Source organism: Lampris incognitus, chromosome 21, assembly GCF_029633865.1.
Source record: "Lampris incognitus isolate fLamInc1 chromosome 21, fLamInc1.hap2, whole genome shotgun sequence".
NCBI classification, from domain to species: domain Eukaryota; kingdom Metazoa; phylum Chordata; class Actinopteri; order Lampriformes; family Lampridae; genus Lampris; species Lampris incognitus.
In genome coordinates, this window is record NC_079231.1 from 16,040,227 (window position 1) to 16,067,522 (window position 27,296).

The 27,296-nt window shown below is 44.6% G+C and overlaps 1 protein-coding gene across 1 annotated transcript; it reads left to right on the forward strand.

The window, feature by feature from the left end:
• The first annotated feature begins 6,869 nt into the window (after positions 1-6,869).
• LOC130131411 (protein boule-like) lies at positions 6,870-24,291 on the forward strand. Its single transcript, XM_056301087.1, has 9 exons — positions 6,870-6,887; positions 17,266-17,406; positions 17,552-17,643; positions 19,777-19,831; positions 20,611-20,686; positions 20,963-21,114; positions 22,365-22,442; positions 23,538-23,633; positions 24,223-24,291. Exons 1-9 carry the CDS (start codon positions 6,870-6,872, stop codon positions 24,289-24,291), a joined length of 777 nt encoding a protein of 258 aa, XP_056157062.1.
• The last annotated feature ends 3,005 nt before the right edge of the window (positions 24,292-27,296 follow it).

A 27,296-nucleotide genomic window follows, 5' to 3' on the forward strand; every position in this document is an offset into this window, starting at 1 on the left:
CTCCATTCTGTGTTTGTTTTTTTGCTGTGAGACCTTCCGTGCATCCGTGTTGTGAAGTTCTCACGGTGACGTTAAAGGCCCACAAAAGCCACAAAGCTCAGCCATGCGCCGCTGCCCTCTACCGGCCAGTGGCGGGATAACACCTTGCAACGTGTGAGTGGATCAAACAACGCTGGTCAAATAGAATTGGGGGCCGGAAACGAAACGACTTCTTCTCGTTTAATGTAAACACAGACGTTTGATAGCGATGATGTGACGGAAGGCAGAAGGTTGAGCCAAACCCAAACCCAAATACAACAGCATCTATGGGGACGATGCCGCCTTAACCATTTCCGAGCTTATCATGTTTAACCTTAGCCCCCCAACCCAACCCTGGCCCTCACTTTACCCCTAATCTTAATCTAACCTTAACCCTTATCTTAACACAATGTTAACACCAGGGTGAAATGGCATACAAACAGGGTGACCCATTATCCATCACCAGGTTCAAAAGGACAAGAAAAGGGGATGTTTCCTCACACCTTTCTGCACAGACGAGGGGTATTAGTTGGGTATTAAGCGTTTTCACACGGTTTTCCATTGCACACGACTGAATACTAGAGCCCTGCAGCATCCTATCAGTACTTGTTGAGGGGAGGCAGAATATTACCTATCCACTTTCCTCTCCGACATTTTCAAAGCTGGTTTGGGCATTTGAACTTGCGACTTTTTTTTTCTTTTTTGCCGCAAACCAGCTTCGCCAACCTGTGGGCTACCGCCGTTCCCATGGCATGGAGGACTTGTGGAAAAGTGGTTGGACTTGGAGGCAGGAGGCCCAGCGGGGCACATGTGATCTTTATTTTCTTTTGATAAACAACATTTCAAAGGGAACATGGTAGGGATGTCCTAATTGATAGCCTAGACTTACATGCAAGAGACACACACATGCGCACACAGACACAGACACACAAAAACATCCATATTCTTGTCTGATCATATTTACCAGCGATGTCCTTTGATTACAACATAAACAAACTGGAGAGCAAGGCGTCTGGTTGGAGGCTGGTAGTCATTCCGAGTATTCACAGGCATAAAGGTGAGTGTGTGTGTGTGTGTGGGGGGGCTTCTATTGCCCACCCCCACATATGAAAAACAGCTTTCCAAAAGCTTATAAGAGGTCACGAAACACAAAAGGCCTTGCGTTAATTGACAAGTAGGTTCTTCCGACAGTGTCTGATCACAGACACACACATACACAACCTTGTGTTTCCATATCTGTGAGGATGTGGACTGACTGACTGACCACATTCGTCCCCTGACCTTTAACCCTAAACTTAACCATCATAACTACATGTCTAACATTAACCCTTAACCTAACCCCCCCCTTATTCACCCCAGTTGTATCCGGCCAACTACCCCACTCTTCCGAGCCGTCCCGCTCACTGCTCCACCCCTTCTGAGTATCACAGGCCTCCTCCCATACATGTGGAGTCGCCAGCCGCTTCTTTTCACCCGACAGTGAGGAGTTTCGCCAGGGGGACGTAGCGCGTGGGAGGATCACGCTATTCCCCCCAGTTCCCCCCTGCCCCGACCGACCAGAGGAGGCGCTAGTGCAGCGACCAGGACACATACCCACATCCGGCTTCCCACCTACAGACACGGCCAATTGTGTCTGTGGGGATGCCGGACCAAGCCGGGGGTAACACGGGGATTCGAACCGGCGATCCCCGTGCTGGTAGGCAATGGAATAGACCGCTACGCCAACCCGGACGCCCCAAGTCCCAACCTTAAAACAGACCCTTAGAGAAGTGAGGACGGGCCAAAATGTGCTCATTTTGCAACAAAATGTCCTCACTCTGATGGTTAAAAACTCAAATTGGTCCTCACGAAGATAGAAGTACAAGAGCACACACACACACACACACACACACACACACACACACACACACACGCCACCCCCGCCCCCCAAGCCAACTTCAGACGCAGGGATTTCAAATCTGCAATAACAGAATGAATCAGTCATTTGAAATAACAGACGGCGCGGGCTGTGTTAAATGAGAGATGAATAAGGCGGCCCGGGGGATGGGGGGCAGCAGACAGAAACCCGAGCGGAGCACAGTAGTGGTCAGCGAGACCCACCACGCCTCGGCAAATGTTTGTCCAAACCCGTTATTTCTGGTATTGTACTTTCTCAAAGAGATCATTTCATTCTCTGGGAGGAATGCAAGCGGCTATAAATAGCCCAGAGATGAAGGAGGGGGAATCAGAGATTTTTAGTGTAATTATAGAGGCAGGCTCGAACCCTTCTCTTATGGCCCATTTTTCATCAACCTCCGTCTCCGCGACTGTCTGACGGACTGAAAATGGCTGTCCTTTTGATGGGACAAACACACACACACACAAGCGCACACACACGCACACATCTGACCTGAAATCTAACCCCTTTCATTTCCCTCCGTATCTATTTATTACTTTCCGCAGCTCTCAAGTCTCCCCCCTCCATCGGAGAAGCAGTCATTTCCTCGCTCCCTCGCTCCCCGGTTGGTTTCACTGAGGCTGGGAGGAGGAGGAAAGGTCAACTCGGCGGGGGAGACAAAGGACACCCCGACTTAAGGTCACCTTTTTCAAAGGGACTCGACGGCAGAGCCGTCGTCTATTTCTGGGTTACTTTCTCACGAGTCGCGAGTGAACTTTCTCCGCTGCAGAAACTCTTCACAACTGGAACAAGAAGAAAAGGGCCAAGACAAACAAGCACGGGGCCGGCAAGCTCCAAGGAGAAACTCGGTGTGACGCTGCAACCGCTTTTGTCACCACCGAAGGTTACCATTTTCCACATACTAGAAGTCCTCCTCAGAAATGAGTTGCTGTTCGCGTTTGGGTCTTGGTGTAATTGTTTGGGGGGGGTCCTGATGGCCTGCTGGCCTGTCCAGGGTGTCTCCCCCGCCTGCCGCCCAATGGCCGCTGGGATAGGCTCCAGCATCCCCGCGACCCTGAGAGCGGGATAAGCGGTTTGGATAATGGAGTGGGGTTCCCCCTTTCGGTGTCAAAGCCACCTCAAACGGTCCAGATGTGGACCACAGCTGGCCCCCGGGGACCGCAGGTCTGAATGAGGCTCGCTTACGAGAATCGAAGGCCCTTAAACGGGGGGAGTCACGCACCGCGAGCCCTGTTTGGGTATGGCCGTCTTACCTGGTCTGGTCCACATGCTCCAGGAGCCCCTATTAGCCTCAAACTGCACATGTCCCCCCCCCCCCATTACTCATATCCTGGCATTTCAGCTAAACAAAGAAGTCAACAAAGTTATGCATGAGAGAGAGAGAGAGAGAGAGAGAGAGAGAGAGAGAGAGAGAGAGAGAGAGAGAGAGAGAGAGAGAGACAGACTCCAAGTAAAGTGAATGGTTGGATTGTTGGTTGGGTCAGAGTTTAGCACCACTCTGTGACTCCAGATGTGGCTCTTCTGTCACCTCGTTGTTACCAAGTCTCTGTGTTTACTGACTGGCCTTTGTAAAAAGAAGCTAGTGAACGCTCTCACTCGCTGAGTTCAGGCGTCATAACCTCCTTTCTGCGTCATGCACGATGCTGCGTCATATCTGTTACCTTTACTGAGCTATATCATACTTCCATTATTCATCGTTGTCATCGGCGGTCACCCGGGGTCGAGTATGACCCTTCTCCCTCTGGGTCCTCAGGTGGCCGTGGAGGCCGATCCTGGAGCCGCATAATGGGAGGACGCCTACACTTGACACTCCCCCCCCAACCCACCCCCTTTTCTCCCCAATTACATCCGGCCAATTACCTCACTCTTCCAAGCTGTCTCGGTCGCTGCTCCACCCCCTCTCCTGATCCGGGGAGGGCTGCAGACTACCACATGCCTCCTCCGATGCATGTGGACCCGCCAGCCACTTCTTTTCACCTGACAGTGAGGCGTTTCGCCAGGGGGATGTAGTGTGTGGGAGGATCATGCTATCCCACCCCCCCGCCCCAGTTCCCACCGCCCTCCCGAACAGGCGCCCTGACCGACCAGAGGAGGCGCTAGTGCAGCGACCAGGACACATACCCACATCCGGCTCTCCAACTGTAGACATGGCCAATTGTGTTTGTAGGGACACCCAACCAAGCCGGAGGTAACACGGGGATTCGAACCAGCGATCCCCGTGTTGGTAGGCAACGGAATAGACTGCTACGCTACCCGGACCCCGCATGACCGCTTTTTACGTGGAGAAGCTGATGCGCCTGCAGCCTCCACACAGACCTTGGCAGGGGGTGGCCAGAGTACAATGGCATGGAGAACCAAGACGATTGGGGACCACCCTCTGTTGCAGCCTTCATCCCCTTTCACTGCCGTTGTGACCTGGAGACCTCTTCCGCCACTTCCGCCGGCGAGGTCTTTGTTGTTACTTTCATTATTACTTCTGCACTGACTCACACTGCCTTGCCTTGTCTGACCAAATGTGCTCCTTGTGCATCTTATACAGGATTATTCTCATCTTTCTTTTCATGTCCCTTTTATGCATCCACCTTATCCCTCTCCAAATGTTTCTTCCATTCATCGGCCCTCTTTTTGTCTTGCAGAATCGCCCTCACAAGCGCCTAAGCCTGCATGCGGCTGTGCATCCTCTGACGTGGTCTACAGTAGATAAAATAATACTTGACACTAAAAAACAGGTGGCCCACTCTTCCTGCACGAGTGTCTTAAATGCTCTTTGCAGGGTACTATAAGTGGACTAACAGGTGGATTGCTGTAATCATAAAACATGCCTATTCTCATTTTGCACAGTAAGACCCCGTTGGCAAATTCAGCCACCAATTAGAAGAAAAATAAAACTGGGAAATGAATGGCAAATGGGCCCTCCACCAGCGGTGTGTTCCACCGTGCTGGGCTAAGGACCAACAGCAGTGGGAGAAGAAGCTGTAGCAACAGGAAGTGAACAAGGCAGAGACCGAGTCATTACAGACTCATTTCACAATCCCCTGTGGGACGGAGATGTATGAAGCAGCATGTACGTGTGTGGCACTGGGGATGGGGATGGGTCGAGTGAGCATATGCATGTATGAACCTGTGTGTGTGTGTGTGTGTGTGTGCGCGCGCATATGCATGTGCTTATTTGTCCTAAAACAAGCCAAGTGTTCTCATAATGATAGCAAAATTCCACATTACCAGCCTTGCAGTGATATTTCTTCTGCCCGTCGTGCAGAGGCGGCGCTGGGCGGGGCTTAAGCCCCCCCCCCTAAGGAGGGGACCCCCCAAGAAATTTTGTAATTTCTTCACACTTTTCATTTTTTTCCACTGAACAAAATTCATTGTCCGACTGTGTGACATTATCTGGTCGTCACACAGTCAAACAATTCATTTTATTCAGTGAAAAAATTGAAAGTGTGAAGAAGTTAATAAATAATTAATACATTAATTTACAATATAAATTAAGTGTAAATTAATTGAATTCATTGTTCGACTGTGTGACATTATCTGGTCTTCACACAGTCGAACAATTAAGTTTATTCAGTGGGAAAAATGGAAAGTGTGGAGAAATTAATAAATACATTAATAAATTAATTAATTTGTTCATTCATTCATTCATTCATTCAGTTTCCAAGCCGCTTATCCTGATGAGGGTCGAGGGGTGCTGGAGCCTATCCCAATGCTCCTTGGGTGGAAGGCGGGGAAACACCCTGGACAGCTCGCCAGTTCATCGCGGACATTAATACATCAATTTACAATATAAATTATTTGTAAATTGAATTAATTGTCCGACTGTTTGACATTATCTGGTCGTCACACAGTCAAACAATCAATTTTATTCAGTGGAAAAAATGGAACGTGTGAAGAAGTTACAAAATAAATGAATAAATCAATTTACAATGTAAATTAATTGTAAATTAAATTAATTGTTCGACTGTGTGACATTATCTGGTCATTATTGATCATATATTAATAGGACTAGTCTGATCCTGACCGATAGTACATTATTTAGGCAAATAAATCAAATTTCCACAAAACGAACTAAAACGGTAACGACTAATATTTTTAACATTCATCTATCCATCCATCCATCCATTATCCAAACCATTTATCCTGCTGGCGGAGACGCTGGAGCCTATCACGATTCATAATTAATCTGGAGAGTAAACATTTTTTGAGGTACACGTTTAAATTTTTCAACTATTAAGACACGTACTTAGAATGTAAATAAGGTGCCAAATGTGCCCAAAAATCATCAAAATAGAGCTTGGTTATCAAAGAGGCTCACCTGTTCCCCATCCCCCTGGTTGGCCTACCTTGTCTGTTCCTGCCCCCGCCTGGCTCACCTGTTCCCCATCCCCCTGATTGGCCTGCCATGCCTGTCCCTGCCCCGCCTGGCTCACCTGTTCCCCATCCCCCTGATTGGCCTGCCATTCCTGTCCCTGCCCCGCCTGGCTCACCTGTTCCCCATCCCCCTGATTGGCCTGCCATGCCTGTCCCTGCCCCGCCTTGCTCACCTGTTCCCCGTCCCCCTGATTGGCTATATAAACCATTGGCGGGTCCCTTGTTTAGCTCATGCTGGTCTGGTGCGTCCGTGTCGTTTGGAGCTATCACGTCTGTCTGAAAGTACCTTTGTGGGTCCTGGTCCTGCTCTCCGCACGACAGAATGTCCTCAAGTCCTAGAAAGTCCTTGTCCAGGACCCTCTCGCTGCTCCGGCTTCCAAAGCTGAAGCTACACAGCCCAGTTTACGGCTCATAACGAAGCGCCGGGGCACCATTTTGCAGCGGAGGCGTGGACGGAATTCAAAGCGAAGCAGGAAAGCGGCGGCTCTAAAATGGCGAACACGCGCGTGATGAGGGGACACGCGGCCCTGGTCGGGGGAAACTGGCAGCACACGAAGGCCGTGGTGGAGGTTTAGCGCCACGCGACATGCCGGCATCGCTGAGGGTGAGTAGTCCTTCAACACGGGGGGGGGGGGGGTCGTTGCACTGCTGCTGCATGTAATCGGTATGTTTGGCAGCAGCACAGGAGCCAGAAAGATGGCCAACAACCCACCAAAGGCCAAATACACACGCCACGACATTCAAAATGAGGGGTTTTTCCTGTAATGGCGGATAAGTTGAGAAGTCAGTAATGAAGGCGGAGTATTTTGCACTCATGGATGAGAGTAAAGACATGAGTCAGCGCACATTTCTGTCGTGGTGCCTCGTTTGAACAAAGGGGGATTCTTAGGTTTTACCCCGGCTGGCGGATTGGATGCAGACTCCCTGCTGAACAGCAGCCTATCAAAAATACTCGTTGGTCAGTGCAATGTTGATCTCAACGCATGTATTGGGCAGTGTTATGACGGCGCGGCTGTAATGTCAGGATGTACCAGCAGGGGGTGCCAGACAAGTTTCGTAAAGAGGTGCCACAAGCACCTGCCACGCTGGTGCTGGTTGACCAGAGGTGGGCAGTCTTGTCCAGAAAGGGCCATTTGTACTGGTGGCACGGTGGTGCAGTGCTTAGCGCCGTCGCCTCACAACAAGAAGGTCCTGGGTTCGAGCCCCGGGGTAATCCAACCTTGGTGGGTCATCCCGGGCCGTCCTCTGTGTGGAGTTTGCATATTCTCCCCTTGTCTGGTGGTTGGCAAACAGCGAATTGGTTCATTACCGCCACCAGCTGGTATGGATTGTGGATCAGACTGTCTATTTACGCTATCCCCCCCCCCCAAAAAACCCAAAACAAAACGCCAAGGCTTCGTTCTTAAGTTCCTGTCCTCAAGTGTTTCCCGCCTCCTTAATTACTCCTCATTAAGGACAAAGCTGGTAAAGTATGCAGCCTAGAGAACTACAGGCCTATAGCTCCAGCCGGCATAGTCAGAAGTCCTAGAAAGAATCCTGCTGGATAGGGTGCATGCATTTATCAACTCCACGGATAACCAGTTTGGTTTTAAAGCTAGACATGACACTGACTTATATGTATATATATATATGCCTTAAAGGAAATTATTAACGAATACAGAGGCCAAAACTAATCGGTTCTTGTTTTATTTTTACTTTTGATCGTGTTAATCATAGAAAGTTGTTTGTTAGATTGAGTCAAAGTGAGGTACCTAAATACATTGTGAGAATCCTGGTTTATTGGTGTGCCCACCAGACTATGCAAGTAAAATGGGGTAGTAGTGTTTCAGCCCCATTTGGGGTTAGCAGTGGTGTCAGACAAGGGGGAATTCTGTCTCCAGTTCTCTACAGTTTATATATTGATGATTTGTCCAAGCAGCTGAAAGCCTGTAACACTGGGTGCATGATGGGTAATACCTTGGTGAACCATATTATGTATGCTGATGACCTTGTCCTCCTTAGTCCCTGCAGCGCTGGTCTCCAGCAGCTCCTTGATATATGTTGTGTGTACGGTGTGGAGCATGATATCACATACAAAGCTAGTAAGAGTGTTGTCATGATCTGCAGAACCAAAGAGGTCAATCATCTAAAATTTCCTGATTTTAAATTGTCTGATGATAATCTTGGGGTATGTAATAAGGTGAAATATCCTGGGCACTATATTACTGAACAAATCATAGACGATGATGATATTTATAGGCAGTGCTGCATGATGTATGCACAAGCAAACACACTGTCACGCAAGTTTGGTATGTGTGTGTGAAGATGTCTGTGTTCAGAGCATATTGTACAACACTCTATACTGCCCCCTGTGGTCAAACTATACAAAAGCCAGTTTACAGAGGCCTTGAGTAGTTTATGATGATGCTATGAGAATACCACCATAAAGACCTAGATGGTGTAGTGCAAGTGAAATGTTTGTGGCTGCAGGAGTCAGCAGTACCTTTCAGGCTCTTCTAAGAAATCTCCTGTATAAATTTATTTGCCGGCTCAATGACTGATAATGTAATCATCAACAGTTTAACTAATATTCAGTGCCACATGCTACCAATCCTGGCAGTGGGACCACTGGTATAGCTGCCTTCGTATAAGACACTGATTTGTTCCATTTATATTATTTTATTGTGTTTACTCTGTGTATTGTCTGGGGTTTGTCGTTTACCTATTTGTCTTTGTCTGTTATGGACCCTGAGTCTGCAATAAAGTTTTGAATTGAATTACCCTCGTGTGTCTAATTACTCACCTGCCCCTGATTTTGTCATTAGTCTACCTTGTGTGTGTGTATGTGTATGTATGTATGTATGTATATATATATATATATACCTCCTCATTTTGCCCATTACTTTACAAGTTCGTCTTTGTACCCCCGAGTCAAATTTACCTCTTGTGTGTCCCGAGTAATATTCCGACTAGCGTCTGTGTTTTGACTCTGCCTTTGCCTAACGTTTGGATACCTTTTGCCTGTTTACTGGACTGGTTTCGACTAAGCTTCTGTGTTTTGGACTCTGCCTTTACCCACGGTTTATTGCCCAGATAGCAAAGAATCTTTGGCCCGAATATGGCCCACATCTGCAGTTATCTTACGGTCCACATTTGGCCTGGAATGACAGCGTTGACTTGGGGTGAGTGTGGCTGCCTCAGCTCAGCCACAGGTTCACATTATATGGCCCACTTAGTATGTGCTGTAACTCAAGTCAAGCCCGGTTCATTACATTTGGGCCGTGTCTGGCCCACACAACACTTGTTGTAACTCAAGTCAGGCCCAGCTTATGATATTTGGGCCACATCTGGCCCTCAACAGTTGCCAGTGGCGTAAGTACCCAAAGTGGCCCAGATTAGGCCCAAATGTGTCTGCTGTCTGGGTGGATGCCTCTGCCTGTCTGCTGGACTGATTTACTGTGTTACCAAACCCATCTCCAGTAGAAACGTTTGTTCTACCTGCCTTGTGCGAGTCGTACATCGAGTCCCCTCTCTGTTGGCACCACCGCTACATGGATGGATAAATGTTTTTCTTTTCTTTTGGAACAATTGCAGAACTCCAGAGAAGAAACTTTTCCGTCCCCCCCTGCTGTGAACGGTTAATTCATTACAGCTAATGCTCACGGTAAACTGGCTACCTTGCTCTCTGTCGGAGACACTCTGTACATTTTCTTAAGTCCCTTTGTAGTGGTCTTGGGTAGGGGGAGACGTGGCACAGAAAATGAGATGCAATTTACAGAATTTCAGAGTGCTCTGTCTCCAATCATAGAGAAATTATAGCTCCACGAGATCTGTAATCAAGGTCCAAAGTGGCTCCTTGAGTATTGTTGCTCCGCTGTGGGCTAAACTGGAATGAATCATGGGAGTTGAATGTTTGTTCATTCTCCAACCACTTAATGAATTCTCTGAAGCTTTTGCTACCTGTGAAGCAAAACCCTCTCTTCATTTATTTATCCATTCATCCACTGTTCGTCAACCACTCAGTGACATCTTAAAAAGCTGTGGAGGAAGACCTTTCATAATAACTGTGCGAATGTCTCCAGCAGCGATAAAAGGAGAGTAACTCCCATGTCTTTGAAGATGCAGAAGTCGAGTTGAGAATTTGTCCTTGCAGGATGTTCAAGCTGCTATGTTAAAAAGCAAAAAAAAAAAATCCCCATCGGGGAGGTCACTGGGGTCGAGGCTACAGTGTGTTTCAAAGAATAGATGAGGGGACATTAGTAGTGGAAAGCTGTGTGTGTGGTAAATGGAGGATAGAAGCAGCACCCCCCCCCCGACCTTTAGTCTTGCCGTATCTGTCTTTGGTTTGCATGTTGACACATCACTTCTTCCAGCTCTCTGAGCACGGCCCTGTCATTCAGTATAGAGGGGAAAATGGAAAATACAGCATTGGCAAATAGAAAAACACTGCCACCCTGTGGGCAAGTATTGACCACTGAATTTGTCTCTAAAGACCATCACTCACCGCTGTTACATCAGCATGAAACACAACTTTACCAGTTTGTCAGGATGTTGTTTGAGTTCTCTGTTCAGTTGAGGACAGCACCGAATCAACTTGGGGTACCCTGTGAGTGTGTTTTACGAGTTTCAAGTCGTTACATTAACTTAAAACAACTTCATATGCTGGCGGAGTTTAGGGGTGTCATGTAGGCCTAAATGGGTTTTTTTTTTTTATTGTTGCTTTTATGCTATGGACCGGCTGTGTCCGAAATAAAGATTATCATAAAAAATGTCTCCAAATCATCAATGCTTTTTATTTATTACGCATTGAGTCAAAGTGGATCTGTAATTTTGGAAATAAAGTTCATTGGCCGCAGTTTTTAAAAGTACTTGTGTCTCTGGGTTTGGAGTTGGAATTCTTTCCAAGTCAAAAGGCTCAAGTCCAAGTGCAGTTGTGACTTGCTGACTTTCAACGTTGAGTCGCGAGTCTTCTGCCTGTCAAGTCTAAAGTGATCAAACGCTTCGTTTGGGTCTGACTCGAGGCCAGGTCATGTGACTCGAGGCCACGCCTCTGGTTTGCCTCTGCGCACGCGCGAAGCTTTTGAACCCCGGCCTCCGGCTTATTTGGAGTTTCCTATTGATAATTATAGCGTTACCACTAATCGTGTCGTTTATCTTTTTTCATAGCTATTTCTAGGAAAAAATGGATTGGTTCCTACTGCGACGTGAATCCATGCAATGTTTCACGCAGAAAACCTGGGTGAAATAAAAATAATTTTTCTTTGGCGCATTTCTGAACACCCATAGTGCTTCACGCCGAAGGGGACAGCCCCCCCCTCACGCCGAAGGGGACAGCCCCCCCCATCAATATACAGCGCCCCACATTGGTGGGGAAGTTACACATTGCGACACCAGGTAAGTACAGGCAAATTGTAGGAGTACATTTCAGGCGAACTCGGAACATGTTTTTGTACATCGTGCGTACTTTGTAAACAATTAACTGAAAGTGGCAGATTTCGTTTTAATTAAAAAAAAAAAACAACCAAAAAACGGTCTACTGCGATTCTGGTTTTAACCTGACCGTGGCGCCAGAGAGCGAAGACCGTTGGCTTTGAGGCTTAATCGCCGCCCATCCACCCGCACTTTTAACGAGACGCAGGAGAAGAAGGTTGTCTGAACGTTGAGCAAGAAAAAAAAAACTTTTTTTTTCTTTCGGTGAACATATTTGATTTAATTAATCGTCTTTCATATTTTTCTCGTTATTCTCATGATGATGATGGCGTTGACGACCGAAACAGCGGTAAGTGAAGCGTCCGCCCGCTAAGCAAAGCCCGCCGGCCCGCCTCGCCAAGTTTAGCTGTAAGTAGCGGCGGCGAAGCGATACCAAATCCTTTGTATTATAACTGGTGACAGATTTCTGTATCTCCCAATTTTTTTTAATATCTTTTTTAATCGGAAGATGAAAGAAGAAATTTGAAAATTCGAAATTGTGTTCATAGTGAAAATTACCCCGGTAAAATGGACCCCGCGATGGCCTTTTGCGGCCTATCCAGCGCGTGAGCTGCCGGTCCAGGGATTTTTGGAAATATGAAGTTTATTGGAAAAAATCATTATTTATTACTGAGATGGGCTCCCACAACCCGGAGAGCAGGGTAAGCGGGTTGGATAATGGATGGCATTCAGTGTTTCGCTTACAGTTGGTAGTTTATGCGACCGGAGTTTGGAGTTCACGTTCAGCCCCGTTTTGGTCTCGAAGTTTCCTTTCTTTGTTCTATGGGCAAATATGGCGCCGACTCTGATGAGTACTTGCGGCGTTTCGGCGCGAGTTGGTTCCCGCTGCAGGTCATTTGCCCCTGGCAACCCCTTCCATTGTGTGTTTTCATTGGTTCAACGCTTACCCCTGGGGCGCGGGCAGCCCCGCCCACAATGTGTGTTCATTGGTTCAACGCTTACCCCTGGGGCGCGGGCCACCCCTCCCACAATGTGTGTGTTCATTGGTTCAACGCTGTCGGTGTGTTCAACACTTAGCAAGTCCAGAAAAGTGTTCTATGGCTACCGTGAACAGGGAAAAAAAAGGTAATTGGTAAATGACGACTATCTAAGGGGATTTTAATCAATATAGGCTACTATGTCACTAGTTACTAGTTAACTATGATGTTAACGTTCGCTAGCTAGTTGAGCTCAGCAAAAAAAATACTGCTTTGATGAAAATGCGGCGGGCAGGCTGAGTTTCCATTTGATTTAACGTACTCAGCCCGACCACAGCATTTTTCGTCAAAGCGGGCGTGCCATCAAGCGGAACATGCGAACGATATAGAGGTTTGAATTCCGACCTTTAAAGTGTGGAGAAATTGACCTGTCAGTTCATAACAAAATGTTTGTGTTCTTGGAGGAATAGAAATGCTTTTTGGACTATACCAGCTGCGCTGTGTAACATATCGCATGACGGGACTCATGACTCCTGAAATGTAGCCTACTGTTGAGGTTTTCTTTATTTTAATTTTATCTAATGAACCTGATGTAATCATTTATATTCTGTATACCCCAAGTGTTTGTACTGTTTTGTGTTGTCTGTCATTTTGTAGTTTAAAAACATGATAAAAAGTTTAAAAAAAACCAAATTAATCAAAATGGCCCCACTCATTACTCCCTCCCTCTTACAACACAAAAGCAATTCAGAGCTCAGCGTTCCATTTTTACTTTTATTCATAGTTATAGAGTTATGCCCCAGGTGGAACCTCACATATTTGATGCTAGAAACAATGAGTGAAAAGGGTAGTGCACGGCAGCCTAAGGATTACAATATAAATACAACTTTGCTATATTTGTTTTTACTGTAATAGCGTATAGATCCTGCAAGTTTTTTAAATGGAAATGTTTTTTGTGTTACAAGAAAAAGACCACAGCATAATGTTAAGCTATTGTTTTTTGTGTTCAGTAAAGTTCTATAATGGTAAAACAATAATACAATTGTCATATTAAGAATGTTAATGACTAAATGGCCATAAAGGCCATTACAAAATGTGTTCAACAAGGCCCTGGGGGTTAGGGTATGAAGATCAGATAAACAAACACTCAACCCACTTACATATATATTTTTTTTTAAATCAGTACACAAGTGTTGCTTGGTCCCTCTCAGATTCGTAAATAATCAAGCACACGATGAGATAAAAAGGGTTTTAATATTAAAACATACAGTAAACTATTTACATATTTTCAAAACACAAAAGTAAAAAACATACATAAAACAGCACATCACACCAATAAATAGCTATTTACACTTTTTGTTACGTGGGCTTGGAGTGAGTGGATGGGTTCCTGTTGGGGGGGGGGGGTGCGCGCACACAGCACAAATATAAATATTTAATACGTGTTTTCGCCGTTGCCAACTCTCACGCATTTGACCTGAATATTCTTGGATTTAGCCATTGCGTTACAGTACATTGTGTGTTTGCGAATCCACCCCACCCCGTAAAGTCTCAATCGGCACCTATTCCAAGTAGGCTACTCCGGAGAAACTACACGCTCGGCAAACAAAAAATCTGGCCAAACTTGCTAGCGAACGTTAATATCATAGTTAACTAGTGACATAGTATATTGTTTAAAATCCCCTCAGATAGCCGTCACTTACCTGTTACTTTTTTCCGTTCACAGTAGCAATAGAACACTTCTCTGGAGTTGCTAAGTGTTGACGAAGACGAATACATGAATAGCGTTGAACCAATGAAAACCCGAGGCAACACCGCCCCAGGGGCAAGCGTTGAACCAATGAAAACACATTGTGGGAGGGGTTGCCACCCGCCCCCAGGGGCAAACGTTCTGCAGTGAGAAGTACTCGAGAAAAAGTGACGTGAACGCTGCCTCAGTGCTATCGGTAAATTTGGGAGAAAGTTAAGATGAATACTCATCCCACATCTTTTGTTACTAGAAAATCAAGCGGTTATGAATAATATAGTTGTAAAGACACAGGATGTTAAATATCGTGTTAGGCCAACGGTAACGTTGACGCAAGCAAGCGCTGGCTGACGGTTGGTTGGGGGCCACCGCTGGAGCCGACTTGATGCAATATTGCATCAGCAACCTACGCCATTGGTCAGGCTATAGACCACTGCACTTCCGCGTTCGAACGTTAGAGCGGGGGGGGGGAGCTAGAGGGGAATAGAAGCCGGCAAGTTTGAACACGGTTTAAATGGCTAACTATGTCGCTACGTTGGCTGCTGCGGACAAGAACCGATATTTGCGAAAAATTCGCAGTATCGGTGGCCAGTGTCCTTTTACGGGACAGTAGTCTGGGTGCATGGGGTCCTTTGCATTACACCCTGAAATGATAAAAGGCAAAAATTAAATCGCACATCATGACCTAGAGCAGCCATGGGGAAAAGACATAGGAACTAGGCTACATTTTCAACAAATGTTTGCATTTTATTCAATTATTACTTTTTACTGGATTATACATGACTGCATACAATGATGCATGATATACTACTCAATAAGGATGACAATAATAATGTGATAACAATGTTTGCATTTTAATTGGGTAAGGGAGACCGGGGTAGTTACCCCTTGTATCTAGGAAAGATAAACAAAATTGAGCATGTGACCAAATATTCAGGGGGGAGGGACCATTTTATGATTTTTAATGGATAAAAATACATATGGGTTTGAAGAATGTGATCCCATTCAGACGGTTTTAGCTAACTGGAATTCCATATAGCCACCGGCTCTTGACATTTTGGTGATTATAAAATGTAGAATAGACGTAACCTGTTATTAGCTAGTTAAACTAGCTAACATTACCAGTGATGAAGTGCAGACCGCAGACGTAAACATGTTTGCTGTCAGGATCCCAAAGTTGTCCATCCTTGTCTTTCCTTCTGATCGCCTGGAGCCATTTCAATCGTTTTTCTCCCTCCTTCTGCCTTTTAGGCAATACAAAAAAACGAATATCTGGGTGGTTTTTCTTGTTAACGGTACAGTCCACCACACAGCAACTTTTGGGCATCGTAGCTACGGCTAGGCTGCATATCTAATACAGTGCGGCTTGGCGGCTTGGGTTTTCTATCCCCCTCTCCTGGCGTCCTGTTGTCAAGGTACCCGGAAGTGTTCCGGTGGTCTATTTGATCCCTTCTTCTTCGTCATCTTTGTCGTCTTCTTGATTAATGGCGAATTGCAACCAGGTGGAGCAGTATCGTCACCTACTGTTGCATTAAAGACTCCTTAATTTATATCCTCTCCCAAGGTTTTTCCTGCACAGAGGAATTTTTGGCTAATCAGGCTAAAAATCCTTTTCTTAACAATACATCAATGGTTTGGCATAGTGCTCTTATGTATTTGGGAGACTACACAATTATCTCGGTTTACTCCAATCTTTGGTAACGATTTTCGTCCAGAAGGCACAGACCCGGGATTTAAGACTTGGGCAGCTCAGGGTATAGCTAAGGTATCTGACCTCTATTACGGCAATGATTTCTTGTCATTTGAAGAACTTAAGGCCACATATGAACTTCCTTCAAAGCACATTTTTAAATATCTTCAGTTGCGAAGTTTTATATTGGCCAAGCAGTGTTAATAGTTTGAAACTTTCCACTCTTATTCTGAAATCTTTAGATTATAGGGGACAGGTGTCCTTTTTATACAAATCTGTAAGTAGGAGCAAAGCGCCTTCACACAATATATAACAAGCGTGGAGAACAGATTTGCAATTTTAAGAGGAAGAATGGTCAGAAGCATGCTCTTTAGTTCAAACCCAATCTGCAAACATGCATTCTAAATTACTGCAGTGCAAATGGATAAGCATACAGTACATTACACCAACTAGGTTGCATCACTTTAACACTAATATTTCGCGACACTTGTATTAAATGTAATGACCAGAAAGGATCTTTGTCCCATTGTATGTGGGAATAATCTGTTTTTAGAAGAAGACGCTGGATCCATCCAGTCAGATCATCGGTAAAGAGGTGTCTCTTAATCCCAAATTATGTTATACTGTTATAATATAATATAATATTGAATATTTACCCAGATGGTTATGTGACCGCTAAAAATGTAAGATCCCTATTCAACATCTGCTTTTTGGAAGCTTATGGTGTATATAGCCTGCTCATGGATGAAACCCAACAACCTGTGTAACTTCACAATGGCAGAAAGGAATTACTTTTTACTTTGCTTTAGAAAAGATAAGTTACATCACAAAGAATAAGCTTAGCAAGTTTTGAAGCATTTGGAAAATCTGTAACTTCCTGGAGAATCATAATATTGAAGATGAGTGGAATGTTGAACCGTATTGATTGCCATTTAGGGCTGTATTCCCCACCCCCTCCCCCTTTTTATTTTTTTAACAATAATTTGAGTTTGTTCGTCATCTATGCTGTTTTTGTGCACGTGTACCTTGTTCTGTGTTCCTTTTCTAAAGCGAAGTAGTTAAATAAAGAAATGTTGCTGAAAATCAATCTAGAGGCTTCCTCCGTGTCACACTGCCTTAGAATTCTCAATGTGTTTTTGAATTGACTTCTCGCCCTCAGACACAGACAAGCACCCCCCCTTCCTCCCCTGCCCCATTGCCCTTCGAACGCCACAGCAGCGCCATAGCGCCCTCAAACCAAGCCCCTCGCTCTGGCACTGTCATCCCCAACCGAATATTCGTTGGAGGAATTGACTCCAAGGTGAGAAATAACCACTTTTTTTGTTGAGTCTGGCGATGTTCCTTACGTGCCTCTGACTTGCGTTCTCTCATGGCGACAGTATCATGTAGTTGTGTGTGTGTGTCTCTTGTGCTCTCTGTCTCGCTCGCTCTCTCTCTCTGTGTAGACCAGTGAGCGTGACCTCGCGCAATTGTTCTCCCAGCATGGTGCGGTCACAGAGGTGAAGATAATATTGACTCGCACAGGAATGTCAAAGGGGTAAGGGTAATCATGTTACTCTGTCAATTCAGTCAGTTTTTGAATAATCCTGCATGCAGTTGCTATTACTTGATATTTTTGTCCTGTAGATTAGATCCACCTTTTTTTCGACCTTCAGTTACCCAGAAAGATTTACTAAAAAAAAAAAAAAAAAAAAGGATCCCAGAAGCTAATTTTGAGCAGCACACTGCTGTGCATTCACCCATTACACACCGGGTCACTAAGGCATCAGTTTAATTTTTCACAAATTCAATTTTATTGCCCTGTACTTTTAGATTTTTCAGTTTTATTGTTCCCCTGTGTCCAGGGGTCTCATTTATAAAAGTGCGTAGGGTCCTTACTTAAGTACGTGCGCACAAAAACCGAAAATGGTATGCGAAAAAGAAAAAAAAAGATTTAAAAAAAAACCGTGCATACATCCACTTGCAGGCAATCTTTAGAAATCAGTCAACCTGGAAATGTTCACACCTGTATCAGCCTCATATCCCACCCTCTACATGCCCAAATTCAACCGTATATGGTCGATGCAAAGCGCCACATGAATGCTGATGCATATAAATGAGGCTGCTGATCAATGGTATGTTGGGGTGAATCGTGGCAACAACTGAGAGGAAGCCGAAGAAAAGGAATTTTTCTGACACAGAAATCGAGGTGCTTGTGGGTGAGGTGGAGGTCAGAACGCAGATAGTTTGGTGGCCTCAGCAGTGGGGTCACAAACGGTAGAAAATGCAGCGAGTGGCAACATGTTGCTGCTACAGTTAATGCAGTGACCGACAGAGAGGACAGTACCAGAAATTAAAAAGTGGTCAGATCTGAAGGTGGAGGCAAAAAAAGAATTGCATCGCACCTTCAGCGTGTCTGCTACTGGTGGGGGGCAAGGGCACAGCTGAGCTCGGGCCGCTGGAAAAGCAAATGGCCTCAATTCTGTGAAATATCATCTACATTAACAGATCTTGTCAAAAAATGAATGTTAATTGCTATAACGGAGAAAAAATAGGAAGAAACCTTAGGAGTGATCTCTCCCAAGACAGACAGATGTGCAATGGATCTTGTGTGCACACAGTTTACAGAATGCAACATTGAAAGAGGATAAAAGAATTGTAATGGAATTATAAGATAGATGAAGAACATGATGACACCAAGCAGTGTCCAGATGCCACCGGAACAGCCCAGGACCTGAGCCACGTGACCAGCATCACCATGTAGACTTGACAGGGCAAGACTACACATGCACACGAGAGATTCGCATCACGCCATTCACATACGCAAGAGAAAAAGAAACGCAAACATTAATCACACTTCGGAATAAAAGAAATTTATAACATTGGTTTGATTCTCAGCATCCGCTGGAGCACAACTAGGAGTCAGCAGGATGCCGTACCACCGAGCTGACAATGTCCCCACAGACGCAGTGGCTGGGGAAGGGGAGAAATCCCGCATTAAACAGGCCCTGGTTAAGTGTGATTATCCTAAATGGGCATTTGTCAAAGCCAGGAAGATGCCCAAATAGTGCACCAGCCGACCGAAGAGAGAAGGACAATAGCTGCCTAAGCGTAAACCAGTGGCAATTTCCGTATGTGTCAGAAAAGTTGAGGCGAGTAGTTTCCAAACATCGCATCTCGGTAGCTTTCAAACCCCAAAAAACAATTTGGTAACTTGACTCTGGCCAATAAAAAAAAGGCTTGGTAGACTCATCAAATGGGCTAGTAAGATTTCAGGGAGAGGTCGAGCCCAGTTTACTGACCTTTATAATAGGAAGGTGTTCAGAAAGGCTACTTCCCTTCTGGAGTGCCAAGGTTCCCCCCCTTCGGACAGAGTCTGAGCCTGTCACCCTCAGGTTGTCGGTTGAGGATGCCCTGTATTAGGATTTGGATTACAAGGCTTCCGTTGTCCCCACTGCCATTCAATTGCTAAATGGTATAGTATTCATCTGTTGTCTGCAATTCACTTGTTTCCATGGTCTGTATAATTGAACTCCTTTAGTTCGCCTTGCCTGCTATGTCCTGTTTTTTGTTGTCCATCAGTGTTGTATCAATTCTGCCTTGGTGTTTGTATGTTCTGTTTGTGTGTCAATAAATGTTGTATCCGGATGAACTGATTCAACTTTCTGTGTTTTGTTTTTCTTTTCAGCAGGTATGGGTTTGTGACTTTTGAGACCGAAGAGGATGCCAATAAAATGCTTGATGATGTAAGTCAAGAAAGCTATCAAGGTTACATGCCAGATTAAAAGATACAATCTCGAAGCTTTTACATAAACCGTTTCTTTTAATGTTCTACCCCGTTTCATGGATAGTAAAATGTGAAAACTGCAGTACTCTGAAGAAAATGTACAATATGTATTTTAATTCCCATTTGTTTTAAAAAATTTAAATCAAGAATGTCCTTCCCTGAGTAAACATTAAAACAATTCAAATTCAAATATTGAGAGATGTAGAAATCATTACCTAAAACCTCTTCACAGTATCTGATAAATGTGCTTCAGCGTTGTGATTCAGGGGAAACGCTGCGATATTAAAACCAGCTTAGTATAGAGATTTTACACCGACTCCACCCTTATGTTTAAGAATCCAGTTGAGATTCATCACATTGGTAATGGTATGGGGTAATATAAAGTGTGATATAAAACTGGTTTTTAAATATTCTCTCAAATATTTCAGACCTAATTTTGTAAGAAATTTAGTTTTGGGGGAAAAAAAAGGCAAAGTTGTGGCTACAATGTTTTCTTTCTTTTTTTTCATTGCGATGGAAAAGGTGCTGACACAATTGCAATGGCAATTCTTTTTTAATCTCAAATAGATCTCGGGCATTTGGAGTAGTGAAAGATTGCTGCAGTTTCTAGAATAAACATGGGTGTCAGTAAATTGAGCAAAAATTATGACCCTCAAGACTTTCAGTTTGTTTATTATTTTGTGTACCTAACCTGCTCTCATGTCTTCTTCTGTCCCACATTCACCTGACCCTTTAAAGCCCAATAGGTTTTATATCAATGACAAGAAGCTCAACATTAGCCAGGCAGTGCTAAAGCACCGGGTGCCAGTACGTGGTAAGTAGCAAGACTGATGGGTTATGCTACTGAAGCTTTTGTCTTGTTTTTTCCCATCTTGTTTTGCCTCCAGCATTAAATGCTCAAAGATTTAAGTTTTGAAGTAGACACCACCACTGTCATTAGTGGCTAGATTTAACATAGTAAAAGCAAGTCCATTGCCCAATAACGAACCAATAATTGAGCTAATCATCTCACTGTCACGACAAAAGAATTAAGCATTCGATACAATTTTGATCCTATTTATTGCATCTATTTATTGTACTTTGCCTTTAGTCTCAAGAAATGTCCAGGAGCCGAGCCATGTCATGCCAGCGCCTTCTGCTTCCTCGTACCATATCACCCCCAGTGGCCACCCCTATACCTACCATAACGGGACGGCCTATTTCCCTAGCTCAAACGTGAACCCTACCACCCACTACTGGCCTGTGAGTTCTGCTCAATCCTCACACGTTAAAGTTGTCGGGACTGTATATGGGATTTGGTATTGATCCATATTTTAACTCGTTGGAAAATGTAAAGGCTTGTGAAATTGTGCTTATGTCCAGCAGCAGTTTTGGAACACTGTCCTTCCATTTATACCACAATTACACTATTTGTTGATGAGTTCTTTGAAGCTGTAATAAAATGGGTGAATAATTATTTGTTGGCTATAAGGAAGACTTGCAACCTCTTCTCGTGGTGAAACATGGTAATACTGGTTAAAGGGAACAACACTGAAAATAATAGCGCTGTGACAAGTCAAGTGTGCTGTCACAAGTATTAACATGTTGCTTTTCTAGAGGATTAGCTGACTAATAAAGTCCTTAGAACAAGGTATAGAGGAGGCTTTGCATTCCAGTGCATTAGACGATTTTGATACAAGTTCGAAATGTAACTTGACTTTAACCTGAGCAGGTGTAGCCTAAAACTGAATTAAAGTTTTTGAGAGAGCTTCACGGATGTGTTGGCACAGTAAACTTTTTTTTTTACAAATGATTTGCATTGTCCAGGGTGTCTCCCCCGCCTGCCGCCCAATGACTGCTGGGATAGGCTTCAGCATCCCTGTGACCCTGAGAGCAGGATAAGCAGTTTGGATAATGTGTGTGTGTGTGTGTGTGTGTGTGTATGGATAAGAAACTATACCACACATTTTGCTTATGCTAGACTGTCTTTGGGACGTAATGCAGGGCAGATGCAAGTTATGAGTCAGTGGATGGCCATTTGAAAAGATTTTCTTGAACTGCATTCACTTAAGGTGTCAAACAAGTAATAAATGTTTGCTGGGCTTAACTTGCCAAACAGACCAGATTACTGTTGCTGTATTAGTATGAGTTGAGGCTTAAAAGGCTAGATATCAACTGGTTTACTTTAATAAGACTTGATTTACCCCCTTATCAAAATCAAGATGTGAGGAAAAACACGAATCTTAGTCTGCAGATTCAGTGTTTGGACCATTGCTAATAAATGATTGGTTTTACTTGGATGAAATAAACACAATCTATGAATTGACTGGTGTACCTAACCTAAGGTCCTGGGTTCAAAGCTGACCCAGGACCTTTGCTGCAAGCCTATCCCCTTCTCTCTTTCCCCGTTTCCTGTTTATCTTCACTTGTCTATCTAATAAAGGAAACAAATATGCTTTAAAAGAATGGGGGGGGGGCATCCATAATTCAAATGTTCTCTCATTTCATTTCAGTCAGCGTCTGGAACTGCTATGATGCCCCCCCCCCAGCCTCAGCCCATCTGGCATCAACAGACTTACCACCAATATCAGGTCAGATAAGCCAACAGGTGTTTTGATATAAAGCTGTGAATTCTTTACATGACAATCCGATGATTGTGTAACACTAGAATGACAAAGGCCATCATTTTGACGGTTTTGGATTTTCAAAGTTTAATAACTTTGGGGGGGTGCAGACCTGCAGCTCCCTGAATGTGCCTAAAATTGAATATATTTAAATTAAAGAGTTTTAGATCAATTGCACCAAAAAAATAATTATAAGATCTACCTAAAACGACCAGGCTCATAATTTGTGTGCGATTGTGCACGTCATATCACTATTTGACTTGCTGGTTGCGTCATTTCCTTCGCGAAGTTTATTGCTCTGTCCTAAAAACAGACTAGCGTTCTCCAGTGCAGAGTAATGGTCTAAACTTGATTTTTGATTATTGCCAACATGTGTCTGGTTACAGACGCACCATGACTACCACCGACGCAGTATTTGCAGGCGTTGGACAGTGGCAAGTTTAAATTGTTTGAAAAATAGTATTGCAGTTGTTAAAAGGTTAATTTTGGTGTCAATTGTTTCTTAAGACATACTAACATATGCAATGCATTAATACCCCAACTGGGTATTTATCTTGACAGAATATAGAATTTAAAATCCGTGGGCACAGTTCTAATAGTTTTTAAGTTCTGGTTGTTTTTGGGGACTTTCAATAGTTATTTTCAGTTTTTTTTTTTTTTTTTACATTTCACGTTTATAGGCCAGGACATTGTGACCATGGAAAAGAGGTATCAGAGCAACTGGAATCCATCAATGCTGGCCAACTATTGTTGGACACTGACACGAAGCACCAGATGCTGTGTTCAAAGGAAAATCATCTGCAAAACATTTTAAGCTCTGTTGAACCAACACAATCTGTCACCGTCATTACGCAATTAAACATGTTAAATTCAGTAAAAGTTATTTTAACGTTTCTCCAAATTCCTACGTGATACAGCAAATCTGTGTGTTCGGCTTGACATTGTATATCTTCACTATTTCAGGAAGCAAAACGTTTGAAAAGAAATGTCCATGATGAAAGGCAAGGTCCACCTCAATGTGACTTGTTCTGTCTTTGTGTTCTTCCTATTAATGTGTGCCAGACTCCAGTGCCCCCCGGTCCAGAGGGCATGGACCAGGCCACCAATGGGGGCATTATCCAGCCACTTATGCCTTTCGCAGGGGCCAGCATACCAGAGGTAACACCCCTCTTCAAAAGGGGAAAATAATCATTAACATTGCAATGTGTTATTTTGTAACAAAAAAACAGACAAGCAAATTGAAATCGAAAGGGAGTGGATACATGGCAAGTTTACAGACATCAGTTATTTTCTATAAATTTATTAAGAGATTTTTTTCCTCCAATTTAGTGGCCAATCGATCCCTATTTTAGTTGAAACATCCACCCTCATAGTGCATGCATTCGCCAACTGCATCTCTTCGGCCGGCAGTCTCGAAGGAGACACCTCCCCACTTTCGTGACAAGGCAAATCCATGCCGAACAACTGCTTTTTCCGACACACAGAGACGCATTCATGTGACAAACGCAAGCCGACTGCCCCCCTCCCGAAGACAGCGTTGCCAATTATTGCTGCTTTGTCGAGTCCGGCCATAGTCTGATCTGACGAGACCGGGGTGTGAACCCCAGTGAGCAACTGCATCGACACGACATCAGTTATTTTCAAACAGCCTCAGTAAGCGTATGTCCATACTAATCCAGAGAATTTGGAAAATAACTTTCTTGTCAAAAATGCGCCCTATGTTTGCTGTCCATACCTGTGTTTTCAGATCGTCTTTGCAAAGGTCACAGTTGACATTGAAATGCCACAACGCTCAAGGGGTCAACGGTGTTTTTGAACATTATGGCCCATTTACTGTAAATCGCATATACATGGTCAAAAATAGTATGTGAAATACCCCTTACGATTAGTAGGTTTGGGTATTTCAGCCACACCCATTAGCAGCAGGTACATAAAATCAAGCACACAGCCATGCGATCTTCATAGACAAACATTGGCAGTAGAATGGATCCTACTGAAGAGCTCGGTGGCTTTCAGCTGTCATAGGATGCCACCTTTCCAACAAGTCAGTTGGTCAAATTTCTGCCCTGGTCATGTTATTGTGAAGTGGAAATGTCTTGGAAGCAACAACAGCTCAGCCATGTAGCAGTAGGACACACAAGCTCATAGAATGGGACTGCCAGTGCTTAAGCACAGTCTAAAAATCATCTGTCCTCAGTTGAAACGGTCACTACCAAGTTCCAAATTGCCTCTGGAAGCAACATCAGCACTAGAACTGTTCGTCAGTAGCTAAATGAAATGGGTTTCCATGGCTGAGCAGCAGCACACACGACTAAGATCACCATTTACAATGCCAGGCGTCGGCTGGAGTGGTGTAAAGCACACCACCATTGGAAACTTATTCTCTGGAGGGATTGTCATGGTTTGGGCTGGGCTCCTTAGTTCCATTGAAGAGAAATCTTAATACTACTGCATACAATGGCCTAGAGAATTGTGTGCTTCCAACTTTGCGGCAACAGTTTGGGGAAGACTCATTCCTGTTTCAGCATGACAATGCCCCCCATGTACAAGGTCCATAAAGACCTGGTTTGCTGAGTTTGGTGTGGAAGAACTTGACTGGCCTGCACAGAACCCTGACCTCAACCCCATCCAACACCTTTGGGATGAACTGGGCGGTGACTGTAAGCCAGGCCTTCTCCCCAACATCAGTGCCTGACTTCACTGATGCTCTTGTGGCTGAATGGGAGCAGATCCCCACAGACATGTTCCAAAATCTAGTGGAAAGTCTTCCCAGAAGAGTGGGGGGGCTCTTATAGCTGCAAAGGGGGGACCAAGTCCACGTTAATGCCCATAGTTTTGGAATGAGATGTTCAACAAGCACACTAATTGGTCATTTTAAATACGTATTGCCATGTAAAATAAAGGCATTTTCATTTTGCCCAAACTGTAGTGTGCCTTGGTTTTGTTTTTTGTTTTGATTTAAAAAATTTTTTTTGAAGACTTGCCATTTTACTTCCCCCCTTTCTCCCCAATTGTATTGGGCCAATTACCCCACTCTGTCCGAGCTGTCCCAGCTGCTGCGCCACCCCCTCTGCCGATCCAGGGAGGGCTTGAGACTACCACAAGCCTCCTCCGATACATGTGGCGTCCCCAGCCGCCTCTTTTCGCCTGACTGAAGAGTTTCACCAGGGGGATGTAGCACATGGGAGGATCACGCTATTCCCCCCCCCCAGTTCCCCCTCCCCCCTGAACGGGTGCCCCGACCAACCAGAGGGAGGCGCCAGTGCAGCGACCAGGACACATACCCACATCCGGCTTCCCACCCGCAGACACGGCCAATTGTGTGTAGGGATGCCCGACCAAGCCGGAGGCAATGTGGCGATTCGAACCGGTGTTCCCCATGTTGGTAGGCAACGGAATAGACGGCTGCGCCACCCGGACGCCCCACATTTTACATTTTTGATTGAGACCATATTCCACCGATGCAGTGAGCCCTTCACAAAATGGAATAAACATATGGGTGTGACGTTTGAGTGTCCACATACTTTTGGCCATGTAGTGTACTTTACATTACTCTGACACTAGAGACTCCCCAGCTTTACTTTAACCTGACAGACACCAAGCAGTTTCACTTACACAATCGCATATGATGGAACACATAAAATACAAAAAACCTGCACAGGTGAAATGGTAAAAGAGGGACATACAAGCGATATTCATAACAGACCATCTCGACTCAGACATTATGTAAAACGGCAACATGCTTCCTTGGGGGAATTTTGTAAAACACCTTTTAAAAAACCATTCAAAGAAGGGAGTGCTTCTAAGGCAATGGTATTTTGCAGCCCATTCTATGTCCAAGGTGCACAAAAGGAGAAAGCAGTTTTACCAAGCTCTGAATGCACCCCAGGGACATTTCTGTCAGTTATGTTATCATTGCAGGATAATGTGATTGAAAGCCCTGAAAAACGAGCCTTTTTTTTTTTATTTTTTTTTTACAATAATGGAACTTTTATACTGTGATTACATATATTTCCATGAAGAGACATACTTACTCCAAAAGCCTTGAAGTTTGATAGTGCACAAGTATAGATGAGTTAAGTGTTAAATTTGGGATAGTGCAGCTACTGTTAGCCATTTTCTGTGGTTTTGTCATAGCAGTTTGTGGAACCTCTGGGACAGCCATATTATCATCATCATGTGTACACTCAGAGTCAGGTGTATACTCATGGAGGACCCATCGTCTCTCCGCAAGAACCTGAAAAAGTATGGTTTCCTATAAGATGTGTTCCCTCCATTGACTTAAGTCCTGGTTCAAAACTTTTATTCTTTTTTGGTTTGTGCCTATGTCCATGTGTTGTTTGTTCATGCCTACGAACTATGTGCCTTGTTGTCCATGTTGGGAGTTTCTTGTATTTATTGGTGTTTTAGCTACCTACTTTGGTCAACATGAGTGGTTTTATTTTTATATATATTTATATATGCGGCGTGGTTAGCGTGGTCACCTCACAGCCAGAAGATCCTGGGTTCGAGCCCCGGGGAAGTCCAAACCTTGGTGGGTCATCCCAGGTCGTCCTCTGTGTGTAGTTTGCATGTTCTGCCCGTGTCTATGTGGGTTTCCTCTGGGGCATCCGGTTTCCTCCCAGTCCAAAGACATGCAAGTCAAGTGAGTTGGCCGTACTAAATTGTCCCTAGGTATGAATGTGTGTGTTGGCCCTGTGATGCACTGGCGGCCTGTCCAGGGTGTCTCCCCGCCTACCGCCCAATGACTGCTGGGATAGGCTCCAGCATCCCCGTGACCCTGAGAGCGCAGGATAAGCGGTTCAGCTAATGGATGGATGA

Excerpts from the sequence above, each read along its gene's own strand:
- LOC130131411 (XM_056301087.1), top strand. Across the intron at positions 21,115-22,364 it reads CTACCACCCACTACTGGCCT|TCAGCGTCTGGAACTGCTAT; the intron begins GTGAGTTCTGCT and ends ATTTCATTTCAG. Across the intron at positions 23,634-24,222 it reads CAGGGGCCAGCATACCAGAG|ATCGTCTTTGCAAAGGTCAC; the intron begins GTAACACCCCTC and ends CTGTGTTTTCAG.